The following is a 17687-nucleotide window of genomic DNA, read 5'->3' as shown; positions in this document are numbered from 1 at the left end:
TATTCTGTACAAAATCCAATAAATCACAGAAATTATTGTATAAACAAATGATACCCCCCATCCCTATAACAATATCACTGCACCATTAAATAAGCAGAATTAATTTCATAAACAATTACATTTATACATATAAAAGTTAAATCCGATTGAAACATATGCAAAAAAAAAAGAAAGGAAAGGACCAAAAACACAAAAAGATAAGTAAATTAAAAATAATAACATAAAAAACTAAGTAAAAGTTGTGAATTATATGTAATATGAGGTCAACAGTTTAAAACTTCAATGTCAGTGGTATCCATTTTTTTCTATATAGATTAAAAAGGGTCTCTATATAGCATAACATTTCTGAGCACACCCTCTTGTAGTATAGTGAATCTTCAATACCAAATGATGTATGAGATCTTTATGAGATCTCCCCACCGGTATTTAATTCCTGATAGTGTGGAGAATGCTTCGAGACAGCATTTAGACAAATATCATTAAATATAGATTGATATAATTGAAAAGTTTATATTTTATTTATTAGATTTATTTAGTTATTAGACTCGTGGCGTCAGTATTTCTAAAAAAGCTGAATAAAGTAAAAAGAAATCATTGCAGTAGTGTGTATATATATATATATATATATATATAGCCTATTTAAGTGGTGTGTTACTTGGTGGCGTGTCACTTGGAACACACCCTTGTGCTGAAGAAAGAAAACACTTTGATTGATAGGCAAAATAGCCAATCGCAGACCACATGACGTAGACAGTCTTGACCAATCGTTATTCTCTAGGAGGCGGGCCAATCACAGAAACCGGCTTTGCTCAGTGCGCCTGTCATTTTAATACTGTTACAGGTATATATGTCTATGGTTACACGTTGTCGGACGAGATTTTACTATTTATTTGTCCGTATTCGGGTAGAAACGAGTAGGAAACAGACCAATAACCATAAATTAGCTCTCTCCACGTGCAGTCTATAGGAGGACAAATAGACGCCTGTGCTGCCTTCAACTTCCAACGATGAACGGAGGAAAATTAAAGTGACAAAACGTCTTGTATATATATATTTTGTTTTATTTATTTATTTTTCTACTGACAGCTGACTGGGTAAGAAAATGTCATCTCTGATTTGTCTTTAATGTTTCTGATCACTGAGTATAATTAATGTTCATATATTATAATGTTAATATGTTATTTAAGTGTAATTTATTTTTCTGTGGTTCTCTACACTGTGGTTTCAGTTTCATTTCTTGGTTGTGAGGAGGCTTTTGTAGTATTGCTGTGCTGTAAGGCGACACTGGAATGATTTGTGGTTTCATTTTTATTCAGCTCAAGGATGGCAGGAGGTTCTGACCGTAAAAAAGATGAAGAAGGCCTCAGGGACACAATGATTGGTTTCCTGCACGGAGGGATTTCCAGCTTGCTATCCACCCTCCCCACCCTCATCGTCTTCCCTGTTTACAAAACCATTTTCCGTCAACAAATCCACAACAGCCCAGTTCACCAGGCAGTGGGACAGCTCTACAAGGAGGGCCCCATGAAGCTCTACAGGGGCGTGGCCCCACCGTTACTGATGAGGACCCTGAATGGCACGCTGCTCTTTGGCCTCCAGGGCACCCTCCTCAAACAGCTCTCACTGTCATCCCAAAATGTCATCCCTGCCTCTGCCCTGCCTGCTCTGGCTGGGTTTGGTGCAGGCGTGGTAGAAGCCGTGGTATTCACCCCCTTTGAGCGCGTCCAGAACGTGTTGCAAAATGGCCAAAACGACCGCCATCTACCCACCCTGAAGAGTGTTCTTGTCAGGCTGAGGGCACAGAGGCCGGCTTTAGGGTTCTACAGAGCCTTGCTGCCCATCACGACCCGCAACGCTCTTGGCAGCTCCCTCTACTTTGGCCTGAAGGGGCCGGTGCGTGCTTTCTTGGAGGAACAGGGGCTCTCTCAGGGGGTTTCCTCCTTCATCGCAGGGATGCTGACCTCCATGGCAACCAGCTTGACTCTCTACCCGCTGTCTGTGCTGGTGGCAAACATGCAGGCACAGGTGGAAGGGGAGGTGGCAGGGGTCACGGCTTCTTGGAGGAATCTGTGGGAAACTCGGCAGCGGAGTGTGGCTCTGCTGTACAGAGGGGGTTCTCTGGTTATTTTGAGATCATGCATTACGTGGGGAATCGCCACTGCTATCTATGACAGGCAGCAGAAACGCTCAAGTTGAAGAGGCACCGTTGAAAATAGTTAGTTTTACTGTTTGTATTGTTTATAATCCAGAAAACTGTGCAACTATTTTACAAAGATTTTTTTTAATTTATATTCTGAAAATTTTATTTTTGTTTGTCTTTTTACCTCTTATGTTGTATTTCTTATCACCGCTAAGTGTTAAATATTATATATAGTTAAATATAATAATATAAAAATGGTGCTGGTGAATCTCAGGTGCCTTTAATTTGTACTGTCTTAAAGGGGAATTTTACCATTTTAACTCATCAAAGTCAGTTTCCTCATCATGGGATGTACTACTCACTCAGGCTATGAAAGCAGTTGTATAATGTCCTCTGTGGCCCTGGAGGAACATTGCTTATTTGCTTTTTGCTTAGTTTTGCTTTTATTAAATGGCCAGTGAGTAACATCTGGCGGCATCTAGCGGCGATGTTGCAGATTGCGGGTGCCAAGTGTGTAGAAATGGCGAATGGCCTTAGCTAGAGCTGTTGTAAGAGTAGCGAAGGTCATTTGAAGAATAGCAGAGCCATTGTGTAGAATGTGTGTGTACCTGGATAGTTAGTGGAGCAAGAGAGAGAGATAGAGAGCGGCGGCGAATGTGTGTGAAGTGAGCTAGAGGAGCACAAGACAGAGTTAGTTTAGCTTTGAGAATATCAAGTGATTAATGCAAGTTGCAGTTTAGGCAGAAATAAATGCTGCAGCTCTTTGAGACCAACAGATGTTTCCTGTGTCTTGTTTCCCAGCGGCTGAGTGGGGTGACGGGGATCAACTCTGGAGCGAGTAACGTTATCGACTCCGGCACAAGCAGGAAAAGTTAACAGGTTTGTCCGTTCTGGGCTACTGTAGTAACATGGCGGCCGGCTCTGTGGGGAGGACTCAATCCCTATTTAGATATAAACGGCTCATTCTAAGGTAACAAAAACACAACAATTCTTATTTTTAGGTGATTATACACTAAGAAAACATACTTATTAATATTATATTCCATTTCTACCAATAGATCCCCCTAATTGTTACACACTGGTCCTTTAATATGTAGAAAGAAGAAATGACAGGAAAGAAATGGGGAATGAATGACATCCAACAGAGGTCACCAGCTGGACTCGAACCAGGGAAGTTGGGTAGCGTGACCAACTTGGATCCCTCCAGGATGCCCATGGAGTGATCTAAACTCTGATGATCTGTTAGGGTTATCTCGGCTTGAAGACTACAATTTATAGCAGAAACCCTGCATTGCAAATTGGGTCTTGGATTTTCTAAAACAAAATTGCTTTATATATGGAAAAAATGGATCCATAATTTTTTGGTCTGAACCCATAAAAGGGAGTAAAGGTCAGGATATCTACCTCTGCTGCCTTGTTTTTGACCATCTGTGTATGTTTATGGTGTATTGTCAAGACATTATTAAATTTTCTGTACGATATAGATATTACATGTGAATCAAATGCCTGGAACAAATAAGATACGACTCAGCAGTCACCACTGTTGCCTCACAGCAAGAAGGTCCTGGGCAAGAATCTCTCGGCCAGCTGGGGCCTTTCTGTGTAGAGTTTGCATGCCTTCCCCATGTCTGTATGGGTGTCCATAGACATGCCGGTTACGTCAATTGCAAACTAAGTTGCTATGTAGCGCTGTAATACGCTGTTGACCCATTCAGGGTGCCCCCTGCACTCAAGAGTAAGCCAATGGATGGAATAAATAAGTGTGTTATTCACAATGTAGCCCATTAAATAAAATTGTATCTGTTTGACTGTGAAAGAAAAATGTCTGAATCTTTGACGTATACCTATGAAATGAACACAGAATAACATTATAGTAATAATTATTGCAGAATACAGACTTTTTTTTTCCTCAAACTGCATTAACCCTCTGAGATCCCGACCGACTTCACTGTCTTTCAGAGACTCTAGCAGATTTTAGAGCTAGAAGATAGATATATCATATGAAACTAGCAAACCTAAAAAAAAAGAAGGAATCCATTACCAACCATGTCATGCTAGCTTGTTGGGAAGGAGGCTAAATAACACTCCAAACTTGTGCTAAATTTTGGTAAGGAAAAACTTGCATGGCCATTTTCAAAGGGGTCTCTTTAAAGTGGCAGTAGGCAGAATATTTTTGGCATCATTGGGCAAAAATTCCATAATAAACTTTCAGCATATTGTTATTCAAGTGTTCTGAGAGATAACTAGACTTCTGCACCTCCTCATGGCTGTGTTTTCAGGTTTTAAAAAATCTAGCCTGTGACAGGAGACTTTGACCAATCACAGGTCATTTCATTGAGAGAGCGTTCATATTGGCTGTGCTCCGGTCATGTGACCGGAACTTGCGTTCCTTCAACAGATTATACAATGGCGGATGCGTCATTTTACAGCTAAACCATGCACTACAAGATGATTCTGAAAACATTTTGAGGCGAGAAATAGGCATTAACGTAACATAATATTGATTTAAATTTGATCAGCGCGGCCTAGTTTGACCATTTGGTCGGAGTTCGCGAGTGATTGACGGCAGCTGGACAGCAGACATCAGATCAGCTCTTACTGCTTGTTTTCTTCCGGTCTGTGAAATCTTGCAGATGCCGTTAGGAGCACTGGAGGACACTGGAGGACACTGGAGGACACAGAGGCACATAATTTTTTTCCAGGTTACCTGTTTCATGCACAACTGTCACGATATAGCGACCGTTTTATAAAAATAACTTTTTTTTTAATCATATTTGCGCCAATCTCACCTACTTCAGCTTTAACTCTGACCTCAAGATATGTGAATGAAAATGGGTTCTATGTGGGGACCCACGAGTCGCCCCTTTACAGACATGCCCATTTAATGATAATCACATGCAGTTTTTTGAATGCAGTATAAATGTGTTATTTTCGCCTATTCTAAAAATGATGTGTTTGAATATTTCTGCATACTGGGGTCCCTAAACAGTCTTGAATTATATAAATTGGGTATCACTGTAAAGCTGAGACTCTTGTGGATCCAATTGGCCAACTGTATTCATGTGTGATGATGTTAGTCCCCGTAGTAGCCATTTCATTGTAGTGAGATCATTTTCTTAAACTTGACCTCACTGTATAAAATGACCTGTGGTGACCTCTAGGATAATCACAGCCTCATGAAACTTTACAACCACAAACTAGAGACCTAGGGCATTCAGAGGATGACAATAAGGGGGTTTCTGAGTAGTTTCCACAACAGAAGTGCTTGCCATCCAAACACCGAAAAATGCAATTCTTGCAGAAATCACAAAATGTCAAACGTTTTTGACACCAAATCACAGCATGGCTTTTTCTATGGTGTTCCTCAAGATCTTGGTGTCTCACTGTGGTATTTTGGAGGGATTATTGATATTTTTTATCATTTGTTGGGTGGTAAAATTTTTTTTTAAATTAAGCACTGAATCTATGTAACAAAAAAATTTGCTGCAACAATTTATGAGACATAATAGAGTGGGAATGGCCATCATATACTTCTATCATAATGTTCTAAACCCTTGTACACTCTCAAAATTTATTTTAGTTCATATTTATTTCTGATTCATGACTAGAACAACATGACACACAGTGCTTCTCAAATTAATCTTCAGGTTCCCAGCCTTCAGATGATGTGCACCACTTCTATGAGACATCTACTGTTGACCTCCCCCTACAGAACACCCCTTTAAAAAAATAGACAAAAACGAGTCTATTGTGGGTCTCAGAGGGTTAATAAAGTCATCTTATCGGTCATGCATTTAAAGGGACTGTTTGTAACTTTTTAAGCATATAAATGTACCGGGTCGGGACACATGCGCGCTCGCGTGTGGCCGTGTCTCTGCTCCTCTGCTTGCCTGCCTTCACTCAGACAGCGTGCGCGTTCTCGCGTACTCGCTCCACCTCTAGAGGTGAACGCGCGCTCACTCCACACTGCAGAAGAGTTAGTTCAGCTCTGAGAATATCTAGTGAATGTAAAGTGGACGTTTGTGCAGAAATACCTGCTGCAGCTCCTCCAGACCAACAGAGGTTTTCCGTGTCTTGTGAAGTGCTCCTCAGAGAGAAACATTGTCGTCTCGTTACCGACCGGGTGCCGGTGTCTTCCTGCTCACTCCGGCTGCGGGCGGAGGCGACACCGTTACTTGCTGCGGAGCCCCGCTGATTGATTCATGGAGAGACCTCCGTCTGGTCAGCTAACATTACTGCAAAGCAGGTGAAATATGGAGTGATATTGTGGTTTTAGCTGACGAGTGTCGCTCACTGTTTTGAGCGATGCTCGTTCAGGTATATTTAGAGCGAGCAAGCACGAGCCCGATGCTGACTTTCGTTGACTTAACGGCCACAGGTGTCGCTGTTAACAAGCAATTCTGAAAGTTACAAATAGTCCCTTTAATTAGTGTTTATTTCTGATTTATGACTAGAACAACATGACACACAGTGCTTCTCAAATTAATCTTCAGGTTCCCAGCCTTCAGATAATGTGCACCATTTCTATGAGACATCTACTGTTGACCTCCCCCTAAAGACCACCCCCTTTAAAAACAGACCAAAACATGTCTATTGTGGGCAGAGGGTTAATAAATTAATCTTATCGGTCATGCATTTAAGTGGTTTCAATTTGTTTTTTGTCAAATCATGTGATGTAAAACACATAGTCCACTAGATGGCGTGTGTGTGTTAAAAATAGAAAAGTGATCCTCTTATAATCAGTCAGTGTTTCTGGTTGGCAGCACAATGGCCGTGCTGTCCTGTACGCAGGTACGGAGAGGAACACCTGATAACACATTCCATGGCAAGAACGGGCATGTCCAGGCACCAAGCAGGGCCAATCAAAATCTTCCCCTGAGCTGTGCCAGCCAATGAGAACCAGAGCTGCTCTTTTCATGTCTGCGTACATTAGGGCGTGTTGTCTTCTCTTAAACCGTTGAACAGATTACACAGGCTCATTTTTACCTGCGAAGGACACACTGCACACCTCTGCACCAGGTAAAGTTCTTACTATGAATTGTCTCTGTCGGTTCGTACACTCAAAAAGATTGTAGTGCAATGCAAACATCATCCTTAAAGTTAAGTCATTGTTTTTTATGTTTCAAAGTAGGTGTTGTGGGTTTTTATTCAACATTTTTTGCCACTACAGCTACTAGTTACTGTTGTGTTAATGACTGTTACACGGTGGGGTGTGGTCTACCTATCTTCCTCTGCACGCAAGCTGTTTCACTCTTAATGTTTGTTCATTGTGAGCAGGTAAAGTACATGTTGTGGTTGTGACTGGCTTACATAACTCCAGGGTTTAGCCCAGGACAGTCTTTTTTTAACTGAAGTGGGGCTTTATTTGTGTACCTGTATGGGACTGTATAGACAACATTTTGAGTGATGAAATGATTATGGGATCAATGTGTTCATGCTTAAATAGTCGAAATCTGTGTTTTGATTTTAATCCAGATTTTTGCTCTCCTTCTTTTCTCCATTAGAAATCTTTCAAAATGAGCACCGCATGTAAAAGCAAAGGCAAGGGGGATGCGAAGAAGTTACAAAACGACTTGGTGTCCGAAAAGGACAAACTCAAGACGGTTGAAACCGTAGAAAAAAATCCTCTTCCAACAAAGGAGGGTAGGTAGAGAAAAGAAGTGTGCTCTCATTAAAAACAATTTGTCGCCCGCCCTTGTTTCACCTTTTCCTCAGCTCCTTGCTAGTCATGGTTCAGCTCCTCCCTGCCTCTCATTGTGAAAGGCAAACATTGCTTTACTGATTATCTGCAGGTACACACCCACTACCAGAGAGCTCATTCTGCTTAAAGGAACAGTGTATAATAGTTCGGGGGATCTATTAACAGAAATGGAATATAATATTTATAACTATGTTTTCATTTTCATTATTATATACTTGAGCCCTTCATTGGGAGTGGAAAGTCTTGGAAAGGGAGGAGTGAGTGGAGGGGGTACTTGCTTTGTTGCAATCTGCGACCAGACCACTAGATGCCGCTAAATATACATGCTGTAACCTTTAATGACAACCTTTTCAGAGGAAAACCCCTGGATATCCCCACCGCATTCTGTTTATTGTAAGATCTCTGTCTCGTTAAATATAGAGGCTTTGTGGAGCTAAATGGATGCTTCATGCTGTCCAGCACTTTGGGGTGAAAAAGCAAATTGAAGTCACTTAGACAATGAACTAGAGGCCCAGATGATGTACTGTACAGTAGAAAAGCCTAATTTCTGATCCGGTGTGACATGAAGCAGCAGGAAGAGGAGAGCTTAAAGTTAAAGTGATGCAAAGTGCTTATCTTTTTTGCTGTATGACTCCGGCTCTTTCTAAATCTGACTACAGTCACTCTCAGTATCAGCATGAGTCCTTATCTTCGTTCTTATCTTTCTCAGGAGAGCTATGATATGTTGCAGTGAAAGGAGGAACCTATGTTGAACATTACTTAATCACAATGTGGGTCTGTTATTGTCCAGTTTTACCTGAATTTTAAGCATTAAAGTGAGAGTATGTAACTTTAGATAGTTATTGCTGTAAAACAGACATTTCTGAGTCAGTTCACTGACTTCATGACAATTCACTACCAGAGCTACAGTTACGTTTTAAGAATTATCCTTATCCTGTAAATGTCACCATTCAGCAAAAGTTACATTGGCTTGTTTTAAGTGATGTGATTTAATAAATTGTAATTATTTTACGTTGCTGCTGAAATCATAGTCGGACGTTACATTAAAGGGGCACTCAATGGATTTTACACATGAAGTTAAGTTGATTTGTCATGAGGAGTACTATACAGCCTGTGAAAACAATTGTATAATGTCTTCTGCATCTCTGAAGGGAGCTGTCCTAATCTGATGATGTCATAGGGAAATGGAGGATCCAGTGTTATGGAGCTTGCCGCACAATGGACACTAAAATTTAAGATATCGCTGCCTCTGTAGCTTTGATTTTGACAGTTTTCTCTGCCAAGGTTCCCAACTTAGTGGAAGTGCATTACTAAATTGCTAGAGTACCTCTTTAATTATTTACATTCCAATGAGTACACACCTGATAATTTAGAAAGAGACAGAGAAAGGGGAATACATGACCATTGTGTTGGCATCTTATTAGTAACTGAGCCAAACTCATGAGGGGAAACATCTGTCACACCAGCTGCTGCATAGTCAAAACCTCACCCACCATCTAGAACATTTGACACTGATGCTTTAGATTATAATGGTTCTGTGTTGTGAACATTAGGGTATTTTTTTTTTTTAATTGATTACTATGTGATGATAATGTTTGAACACCATGCCATATCAGTGTGTTTTCTTGAGAACAATTTAGGACTACTCTTTGATGAATGTTGATGAATCTTTTATGGCTCAGTTATAGATTGGTCACCTCATCTCTGTCTCTGTCTGTCTCTCTTGTGATCACACAGATATTAAGGACGAAAAGATTGTAAGTACCAGAAACATACCTGCCATTATTCCTTTCATTCAGTCCTGCCCTGTTACCTGCTCTTCCTTCAATCAGGAAACCTGTTGACCATGCATGATGAATGCAGATCAATGTTCATGTACAACACTCTAATCCATGTACGAACACTTGTGGAACGGAATACCTTTAAATAACAGTACAAAGTAACATGACACTACATTAGAGCTGTTTGGTCATTGTGAGCAGGTAGGTACATGTTGTTTCTTGTGACTGGCTCACATCCATCAGCCCAGTACAGTCTTTATTAAGTGAGGCGGGGCTTGATTTGTATACGCAGACAACATCTTGAGTGATGAAATGATAATGGTATTATGTGTTCATGCGTTCACCTGCATTCTTCTAACATTTTCACATGCACTGTTCATTGTCAAAATCTGTGTTTTGATTTGAATAATCATTTTTGCTCTCTCTCTCTCTCTCTCCTACTTTTCTTCATTAGCACTGTGGGAAAGACGAAGTCACTGATGAGGTGAAATGCTTTGAGACATGCAAACTCAAGAAGACTGAAACGAAAGAAAAAAACACCCAACCAACTGCAGAGGGTAGGTGTTTAAGAGAAAAGAAGTGTGCTGTCACCAAAAATCTAGCTCAATCGCCTTTGATCCAGGTTTCACCTTTTCCTCAGCTCCTTGTTCTGCATAGTTCATCTCCTCCCTGCCTATCACTATTAACCATAAGATAAGCCTTCATTGATCCCTAGAGGGGGAATTCAGGTGTTGCAGTGGCACAAAGGGACCCCCCTTCCAGGATGGACAGATGTGCAATAGATGTGTGTACAGAGTAACAACATAATGAAAATACAACATAGACAATCCATATGACAAAAAGGAATACATACACTGTTGGCTCTGTCAGCGCTGTTGCTGTTGTTTGCATTGTTAGCTCTGTTAGCACCGCTAGCTCTGAGCCGCCGCCATGTTGCGAGCCGTTGAGAGGCAATAGATATGCTCTCAATTTCACGTTTAGCACCTTCATACACAGTATTATATCAGTTTGTTTTCTTGTCCTGACAACAATTTAGGGCCAATGTTTGATGAATGTTGATGAATCTTTTATGGCTCAGTTATAGATTGGTCACCTCATCTCTGTCTCTGTCTGTCTCTCTTGTGATCACACAGATATTAAGGAAGAAAAGATGGTAAGTACCAGAAACATACCTGCCATTATTCCTTTCATTCAGTCCTGCCCTGTAACCTGCTCTTCCTTCAATCAGGAATCCTGTTGACCATGCATGAATGCAGATCAATGTTCATGTACAACACTCTAATCCATGTACGCACACTTGTGGAACTGAATACCTGTAAATAACAGTACAATGTAACATGACACCACATTAGAGCTGTTTGGTCATTATGAGCAGGTAGGTTCTAAAGTAGGTACATGTTGTTTCTTGTGACTGGCTCACATCCATCAGCCCAGTACAGTCTTTATTAAGTGAGGCGGGGCTTGATTTGTATACGCAGACAACATCTTGAGTGATGAAATGATAATGGTATTATGTGTTCATGCGTTCACCTGCATTCTTCTAACATTTTCACATGCACTGTTCATAGTCAAAATCTGTGTTTTGATTTGAATAATCATTTTTGCTCTCTCTCTCCTACTTTTCTTCATTAGCACTGTGCGAAAGACGAAGTCACTGATGAGGTGAAATGCTTTGAGCCATGCAAACTCAAGAAGACTGAAACGACAGAAAAAAACACCCAACCAACTGCAGAGGGTAGGTGTTTAAGAGAAAAGAAGTGTGCTGTCACCAAAAATCTAGCTCAATCGCCTTTGATCCAGGTTTCACCTTTTCCTCAGCTCCTTGTTTTGCATAGTTCATCTCCTCCCTGCCTATCACTATAAACCCATTTTCATTCACATATCTTGAGGTCAGAGGTCAAGGGACCACTTTGAAAATGGCCCCGCCAGTTTTTCCTCACCAAAATTTAGCCTAATTTTGGAGCGTTATTTAGCCTCTTGACCGACAAGCTAGCATGACATGGTTGGTACCAATGGATTTCTGAACCTGCTACAGCCTCTGAAAGACAGTAAAGTCGGTAGGGATCACCCGTGATCCCGCGAGTTAAACCCTCTGAGACCCGCAGGATTTCAGTGGCTGTAGCTGGCTCACTCTTAAAGCCAGAAGGCACTGGTATCATATGAAACTAGAACACCTAAGGAATCCATTGGTACCATCACGTCACCTTATCCAGGAGCAGGCTAAATAATGCTCCAAAGATAGTCTAAATTTTGACGAGGGAAAAAACGGCTTTGCCATTTTCACAGGGGTCCAGCACTGTTGCCGTTGTTTGCACTGTTAGCTGCGAGCCCCCGGCTCAGCTGTCGCCATGTTGAGAGGCAATAGAAATGCTCTTGATTTTGTGTTTAGCACCTTTAAACACAGTGCTATGTCAGTTTGTTTTCTTGTCCTGACAACAGTTTACGACTAATCTTTGATGAATGTTGATGAATCTTTTATGGCTCAGTTGTAGATTGGTCACCTCATCTCTGTCTCTCTTGTGATCACACAGTAATTGAGGAAGAGAAGAAAGCCATCGAAGAGGTAAGTACCTGAAACAGACCTGCCATGATTCCTTTCATTCAGTCCTGCCCTGTTACCTGCTCTGCCTTCAATCAGGAATCCTGTCCATCATCTCCGCCTCTCAATCTGAATCAGAATGTCTCTAACACTATAGTGCTACCAGCAGAAACTGTGCAGAAAACATGGTCGTCTTGCATTAGTCTTATATCCTCTGCAAAAATATTATGTCCTCATAAAGCTTTTTTTCCCCACACAGACACACTTTCCCCGCAAAACTGAAGCATTTAATTTTCCAGCTATGCTCTTACTTCTCTGCGGTTCGCTTGATTTGTATACCTGTATGGGATTGTACTGCAGACAACATCTTGAGTGATGAAAGAATGATCATGTTTTCATGCTTTTACCTGTGTTCTTTTGACATTTGCACTGTTATAATCTGAATAATCATTTTTGCTCTCCTACTTTTCTACATTAGAAATGTATGATAGACAAAGTCAGTGGCGAGGTGAAGGACTTTAGTAGACGCAGTCTCAAGAAGTGTGAGACGAAGGTGTGTGACACCAAACCAACTGCAAAGGGTAGGTGTTTAAGAGAAAAGAAGTGTCTCTCAGCAAAAATCTTTCTCATCCACCCTTAATCCAGGTTTCTTCAGCTCCTTGTTCGGATACACACCCAACTACCTGAGAGCTCGTCCTTTTTTCCGCTTCATGCCAACCTGTCATGAAGCAGCAGGAAGAGGAGAGTTTAAGTTAAAATGTGGCAAAATGCTCATCTTTTCCCTCCAAGAGGCTTAGAGACTTCCTGCTGTCTGACTGAAGCAGGTGTGCACTGCTGGTGAAAATGATCTTTGTTCCTTTCAAAGTTGATTTTCACTCCTGTGCCACGCCATGACACATTCTACATTTAGTTTCATGGCTTCATGTTGTATGTAGCTGCCAAAGTCACAGTCAGACGTTACATTAAAGGGGCGCTCCATAAATTTTACATATGAAGTTAAGTAAACTTCTCACGAGGGGTACTATACAGCCTGTGAAAACAATTGTATAATGTCTTCTGTGGCTCTGAAGTTAGCTGTCTTAATCTGACATCATCAGGGATAGCGGGTTAGACTTGAAGACTACAGATTTATCACAGAAAGCCTGTGTCACAAACTGGGAATGTAGACTTTAAAATATGTGGGCATTTATTTAATACATCAGATCAGCAATACGTCATCTAGAGTAAGCTCACATGACCACGCCCCCTTTTTGGAGAAAACAATCCTGTGTCCCTCATAGACGGCAACAGCATAAACAGAAGTTGAAAGTTGCATTATGGGAAATGTAGAATCCAGTGTTTTAGAAACTAGCCCCATACTGGACACTAAAATTGAAGATATCTCAGCCTCTGTAGCTTTGATTTTTTAGTTTTTTTTTTTTTTTAATGTGTCTCTTCCAAGGTTCCCACCTTTTTAGAAGTTCTGTACTACATTGCTAGAGTACCTCTTTAATTATTTGCACTCCAGTCGGTGATAATCTCACCCACCATCTAGATATTTGACATTGATGCTTTAGATTATGATTGTTCTGTGTTGTGTATAAATCAGAGTTGGAGTTTTTAATTGATTACTACATGATGATAATGTTTAAACACCATGCCATATCGGTGTGTTTTCTTGTCCTGACAACAATTTAAGACTAATCTTTGATGAATGTTGATGAATCTTTTATGGCTCAGTTATAGATTGGTCACCTCATCTCTGTCTCTCTTGTGATCACACAGATATTGAACAAGAGAAGAAAGACATGAAAAAGGGGAAGTAACTGAAACACACCTGCCATGGTTCCTCTCTTTCAGTCATGTCCTGTTACCTGCGCTTCCTCTACTTCGGAATCCTGCCCAGCATCTCTGCCTCTGCCTGTTTTCTGTACTGCTGTGTTTGACTAGAAATGGTGTTTGGGCTGATGCTAAAGGGAAACATCTGTCTTTAATCCCATATAAATTAATGCAATGGATGTATTTGATTGTGCTTTTTCCATGCCATTTAGAAAGGGCTGAACGGGGCAAGTTAATGATATGAGGGGGTCTAGTTTTCTTTTTAAATGGAGAATAATCGTATTAATGGAAAGCCATAAAGGATATTGAATATGTTATACCATAAGTATGCCTGTAAATGTTGCTATTCAGGAAATGATCTGAAAAATAAATAAGAGGATTTTTTTTTCTTAATAAAAATGGATTTAAAAAATGATTGAGTTGCATTTGTGTATATTTTGTCAAACTGTCTTGCTAAACCATCTTGGGTTATTTTTATGATTTTATCAGGACAAAATTGTTTCTACTGTAAAGTGCTGGACATGGTCTAAATAATTGTCAAGTGGCAACGGAAATGAAAATTATATTTAAAGTTCAGGTACACTTTCAAGCTCAGTTAAGTAAGGGATAATGTACAGTGAGCCGGTCATTGTTGTGAAATAAACCCCGACGTCAGCCTGAAGGGGTTTATTTTCACAAAAATGAGCTAGGTGTACTTTATCCCGCTTATTACACAGCTACTTACTTAAGGAATCAATAATTTGACACAAAAACGCTCCGCCAGAGTCCGACATCAGAACTGCGCCCATAGCAATGGTCTGTTATACTAAGCAATGGTCTGTTATACATAGCAACGGTCTGCTATTCAATAAAGCAGCCACTTACAAATAAGTAGCCGTGTAATAAACCCCTTCAGGGCGATGTCGGGGTTTATTTCACAACAATGACCGACTCGCTGTACATTATCCCTTACATGTTTCCTGTTTGTCCTCCCCAGACCTCAGACCAGGAGTAACATTGTTCCTTAAAGAAGTATTTCACCAGAAAGATGCTCTTTTCATAAAACTGGGCTCTCTATGCAGTAGAAAGGCGCAAATATTTTTGATGGTACTTGACCCTCGACTGTGGCGGCCTCTTCCTCCTACGCATGCCACAATTCCTCCGCACTGTATGCTGCATACAAAAAAATGTGGAAGTACAATCTGTAGTTCAAACAACAGCCCTAGAGCCAGCAAAAGGCGTGTCATTCGGCGGACTTTTGCTGGCAAATGAGTGGGGAGCTCTGGGTGGTATTGATTCATATTTGATCAGCGCTGCCTAGTTTGACCATTTGATCGGAGTTCGCGAGCGATTGACAGCTGCCTCCGTTGAATGAACAACCAATAGGAACGCTCTCTCTCTGAAATGACCTGTGATTGGCCAAAATCTCCCATTGCGGTCTAGATTTTTTAAAGCCTGCAAACAGAGCCATGAGGAGGCGTAGAAGTCTAGTTTTCTCTCAGAACACTTGAATTACAATATGCTGCAAAGGTTATTATGGAATTTTTGCCGAATGATGCCAAAAATATTCTACCCACTGCAGGTTTAAAGGTAGACTTGTCATTCTCTTCATATAGGCCTATAGTAGGCTACTTGGTACACAGGGGAACAAAATTGTGTTCAATGTGCACAATGAGGAACAAAAGAAATAGGTATGAAAGACAATAAAATACAGTAGGTAGTTGTAGACCCATTTTACGTGTTTTACTGCAACAAGCAAAAGTCAATTTATTGTCAACAATGGCCAAAGCCTGTTGCAATGTCCAAGTTTTGTTTTTGAATAATAAAACTGTGATCCTTGTTTGTGAGCATGCATATTAAGTTTGCCTTGGCTGCGCATGAGCTACACATTGACTTCAGTTTTAAATGGTTGAGTGAATCTTTCTCACTCAGTCTAAACGTCCTCCATCTAGAGTTACAACATGTCCCAGCCTGCTGAAGAAAAGGGAGTGGATCCTTTGTAGGTGTTACGCAATCCTCATTGCCAACATGAAATATGGTTTATGTTAGAAAAGTGGGTTTAATTTAGTTTCCATAAGCAGGGGTGTCACATTTATACCTCAGCAAAATGTTCTCATAAATCTTGTATCTTTGCAGTGTGACTGTCCTTTGGGAAGCCCATGAGAAAGGAGAAAGGCATCACATGAATCGGTGGCTGAGTTTTTTTTCTTTTTTTTCCCCCATACTATGTGTGTGGATGGCTTCAGATAGTGGAGGCTGTATCCACAACAGATCTGTTGAAACATGCTCATACAACAGCAAGCAGGTACTTGAGAGTGAAGACATAAGCCCACTTTATACCATCTAATTGTCTTTGGTTAGAATTAAGTTACCAACATTATGAAGATTTATGCAGATTTACAATATCCCTTCTGTTGTAAGGAAGCCTGTCAAAGCTCATGAAAATTACTTTTCAAGGAAATGATAGCTTTCATGAATCAAGCAAAAAGTGATGGTATGCATGTTGTTTTCCAGTGATCTTTCAGGATCAGGCATGTCTGTGCACTATGACAGCAGCCAAGACAGTGCCGCACACGAGGACAGAACTAAATAATAGGAGGTAGACAGACTTATGATCTTATTCAGTGACCTTAAAAATAAACAAACTTTAACATGTGATTTATGCTGTAGCATTGCATTGTCACAGGGATACTGCTTGTTTACTGCCCCACCTGTATTTCCTTTGCCTGCTGTGTTCAATTATCCCTGAATAAACATTGTGACAAGTGCACATGATTGTCGTCTCTTGCAAAACAAGTTATACAGGTACCTTTAGTAGCATCACTACTTACTTAAGTTACCTTTGTCCAACAAAAACAGACAATTGGTTGAGTAAACAACCATTGCAAAATGACCCGTACATTAGCGTGAAATAACTTTACATCATTTGTCAATTTTTTTTAACATCATTAACACTTTTTCTGCATTCATACCACAACTTAGTAGTTTCTTTCCTTCAAGGAGTTATTTGTAAGTAAGCCTATAGTCAAGCTGTGAACTTCATCCTATATCCCAGCTTGATAGCTGATTGAACATAAATGCCCAGAAACACAGTGAGGATTGTTAGTTTTCTGGTGTCATAACCAAGATGTTACATTTTGTAATTTCCTTTCATTTTCTTTACCTTTGTGGGAGTTAAAGGGGTTCGTTCAAACATAAAAAACATTTTCTCAGTTAACTCAAGTGGATCTATTATCAATTTTATTTTTATTTTTATTTTTTACTAAGTTTCATTAATGAAAGACCTAGAAGCAGAGTCAATCGTGAGCTGTCTTTGTTTCTGAATATTTTCACTTTAATGCTGGCTTCAAACACTTGATTTTAATGTGTTTTGTATGATATTATGCTATGTATTTAGTTTGCATTTGTTTTATGTTGTGGAGTCTGAAACGTTAATGTATGTTTAAATGCTGCTGTCTTGGCCTGGTCTCTTTTGCAAAAGAGATTCTTAATCTCAATGAGTACTACCTGGTTAAATAAAGGTTAAATAAATAAAATAAAAATAAATATTGTAATATCTTGAGAGACTTGCTGTTACTCCAGTATAATGGGGTGAATCAAATATCAATAGTACTAATAATACTGAAAGCATGGAAAAAATACATTTAAAAAACAATGCATTTTTTTTAAGAAACTGTGTCCCAGGCTCTCCTTCTTTTTCATTCTTCACCGTCTTGTATACTCCCTATA

At 40.1% G+C, this 17687-nt stretch overlaps 2 protein-coding genes across 2 annotated transcripts; both read left to right on the top strand.

The window, feature by feature from the left end:
- The first annotated feature begins 756 nt into the window (after positions 1-756).
- Positions 757-2595, top strand: LOC141774811 (solute carrier family 25 member 53-like). Its single transcript, XM_074647626.1, has 2 exons — positions 757-1094; positions 1317-2595. The coding sequence occupies exon 2, from the start codon at positions 1324-1326 to the stop codon at positions 2194-2196; it is 873 nt and encodes a 290-aa protein (XP_074503727.1). The 5' UTR covers positions 757-1094; positions 1317-1323; the 3' UTR covers positions 2197-2595.
- A 4298-nt stretch (positions 2596-6893) lies between these two features.
- On the top strand, positions 6894-14394 carry tmsb1 (thymosin beta 1). The gene is made up of 9 exons (XM_074648369.1): positions 6894-7159; positions 7645-7783; positions 9579-9598; positions 10077-10179; positions 10756-10775; positions 11255-11357; positions 12154-12185; positions 12640-12742; positions 13926-14394. Exons 2-9 carry the CDS (start codon positions 7657-7659, stop codon positions 13964-13966), a joined length of 549 nt encoding a protein of 182 aa, XP_074504470.1. The 5' UTR covers positions 6894-7159; positions 7645-7656; the 3' UTR covers positions 13967-14394.
- Positions 14395-17687: the final 3293 nt, after the last annotated feature.

Source organism: Sebastes fasciatus, chromosome 10 (assembly GCF_043250625.1).
Source record: "Sebastes fasciatus isolate fSebFas1 chromosome 10, fSebFas1.pri, whole genome shotgun sequence".
Taxonomy (NCBI): domain Eukaryota; kingdom Metazoa; phylum Chordata; class Actinopteri; order Perciformes; family Sebastidae; genus Sebastes; species Sebastes fasciatus.
Note: the sequence above shows the minus strand (reverse complement) of the source record. Positions and strands in the feature narration are given on the sequence as shown.

Bases quoted from the DNA above. Each gene is read 5' to 3' on its own strand.
- LOC141774811 (XM_074647626.1), top strand. From the start codon at position 1,324: ATGGCAGGAGGTTCTGACCGTAAAAAAGATGAAGAAGGCCTCAGGGAC.
- tmsb1 (XM_074648369.1), top strand. From the start codon at position 7,657: ATGAGCACCGCATGTAAAAGCAAAGGCAAGGGGGATGCGAAGAAGTTA. The intron at 12,186-12,639 runs GTAAGTACCTGA...TTTCTACATTAG, and splicing joins AGAAGAAAGCCATCGAAGAG to AAATGTATGATAGACAAAGT. The intron at 12,743-13,925 runs GTAGGTGTTTAA...GTGATCACACAG, and splicing joins CACCAAACCAACTGCAAAGG to ATATTGAACAAGAGAAGAAA.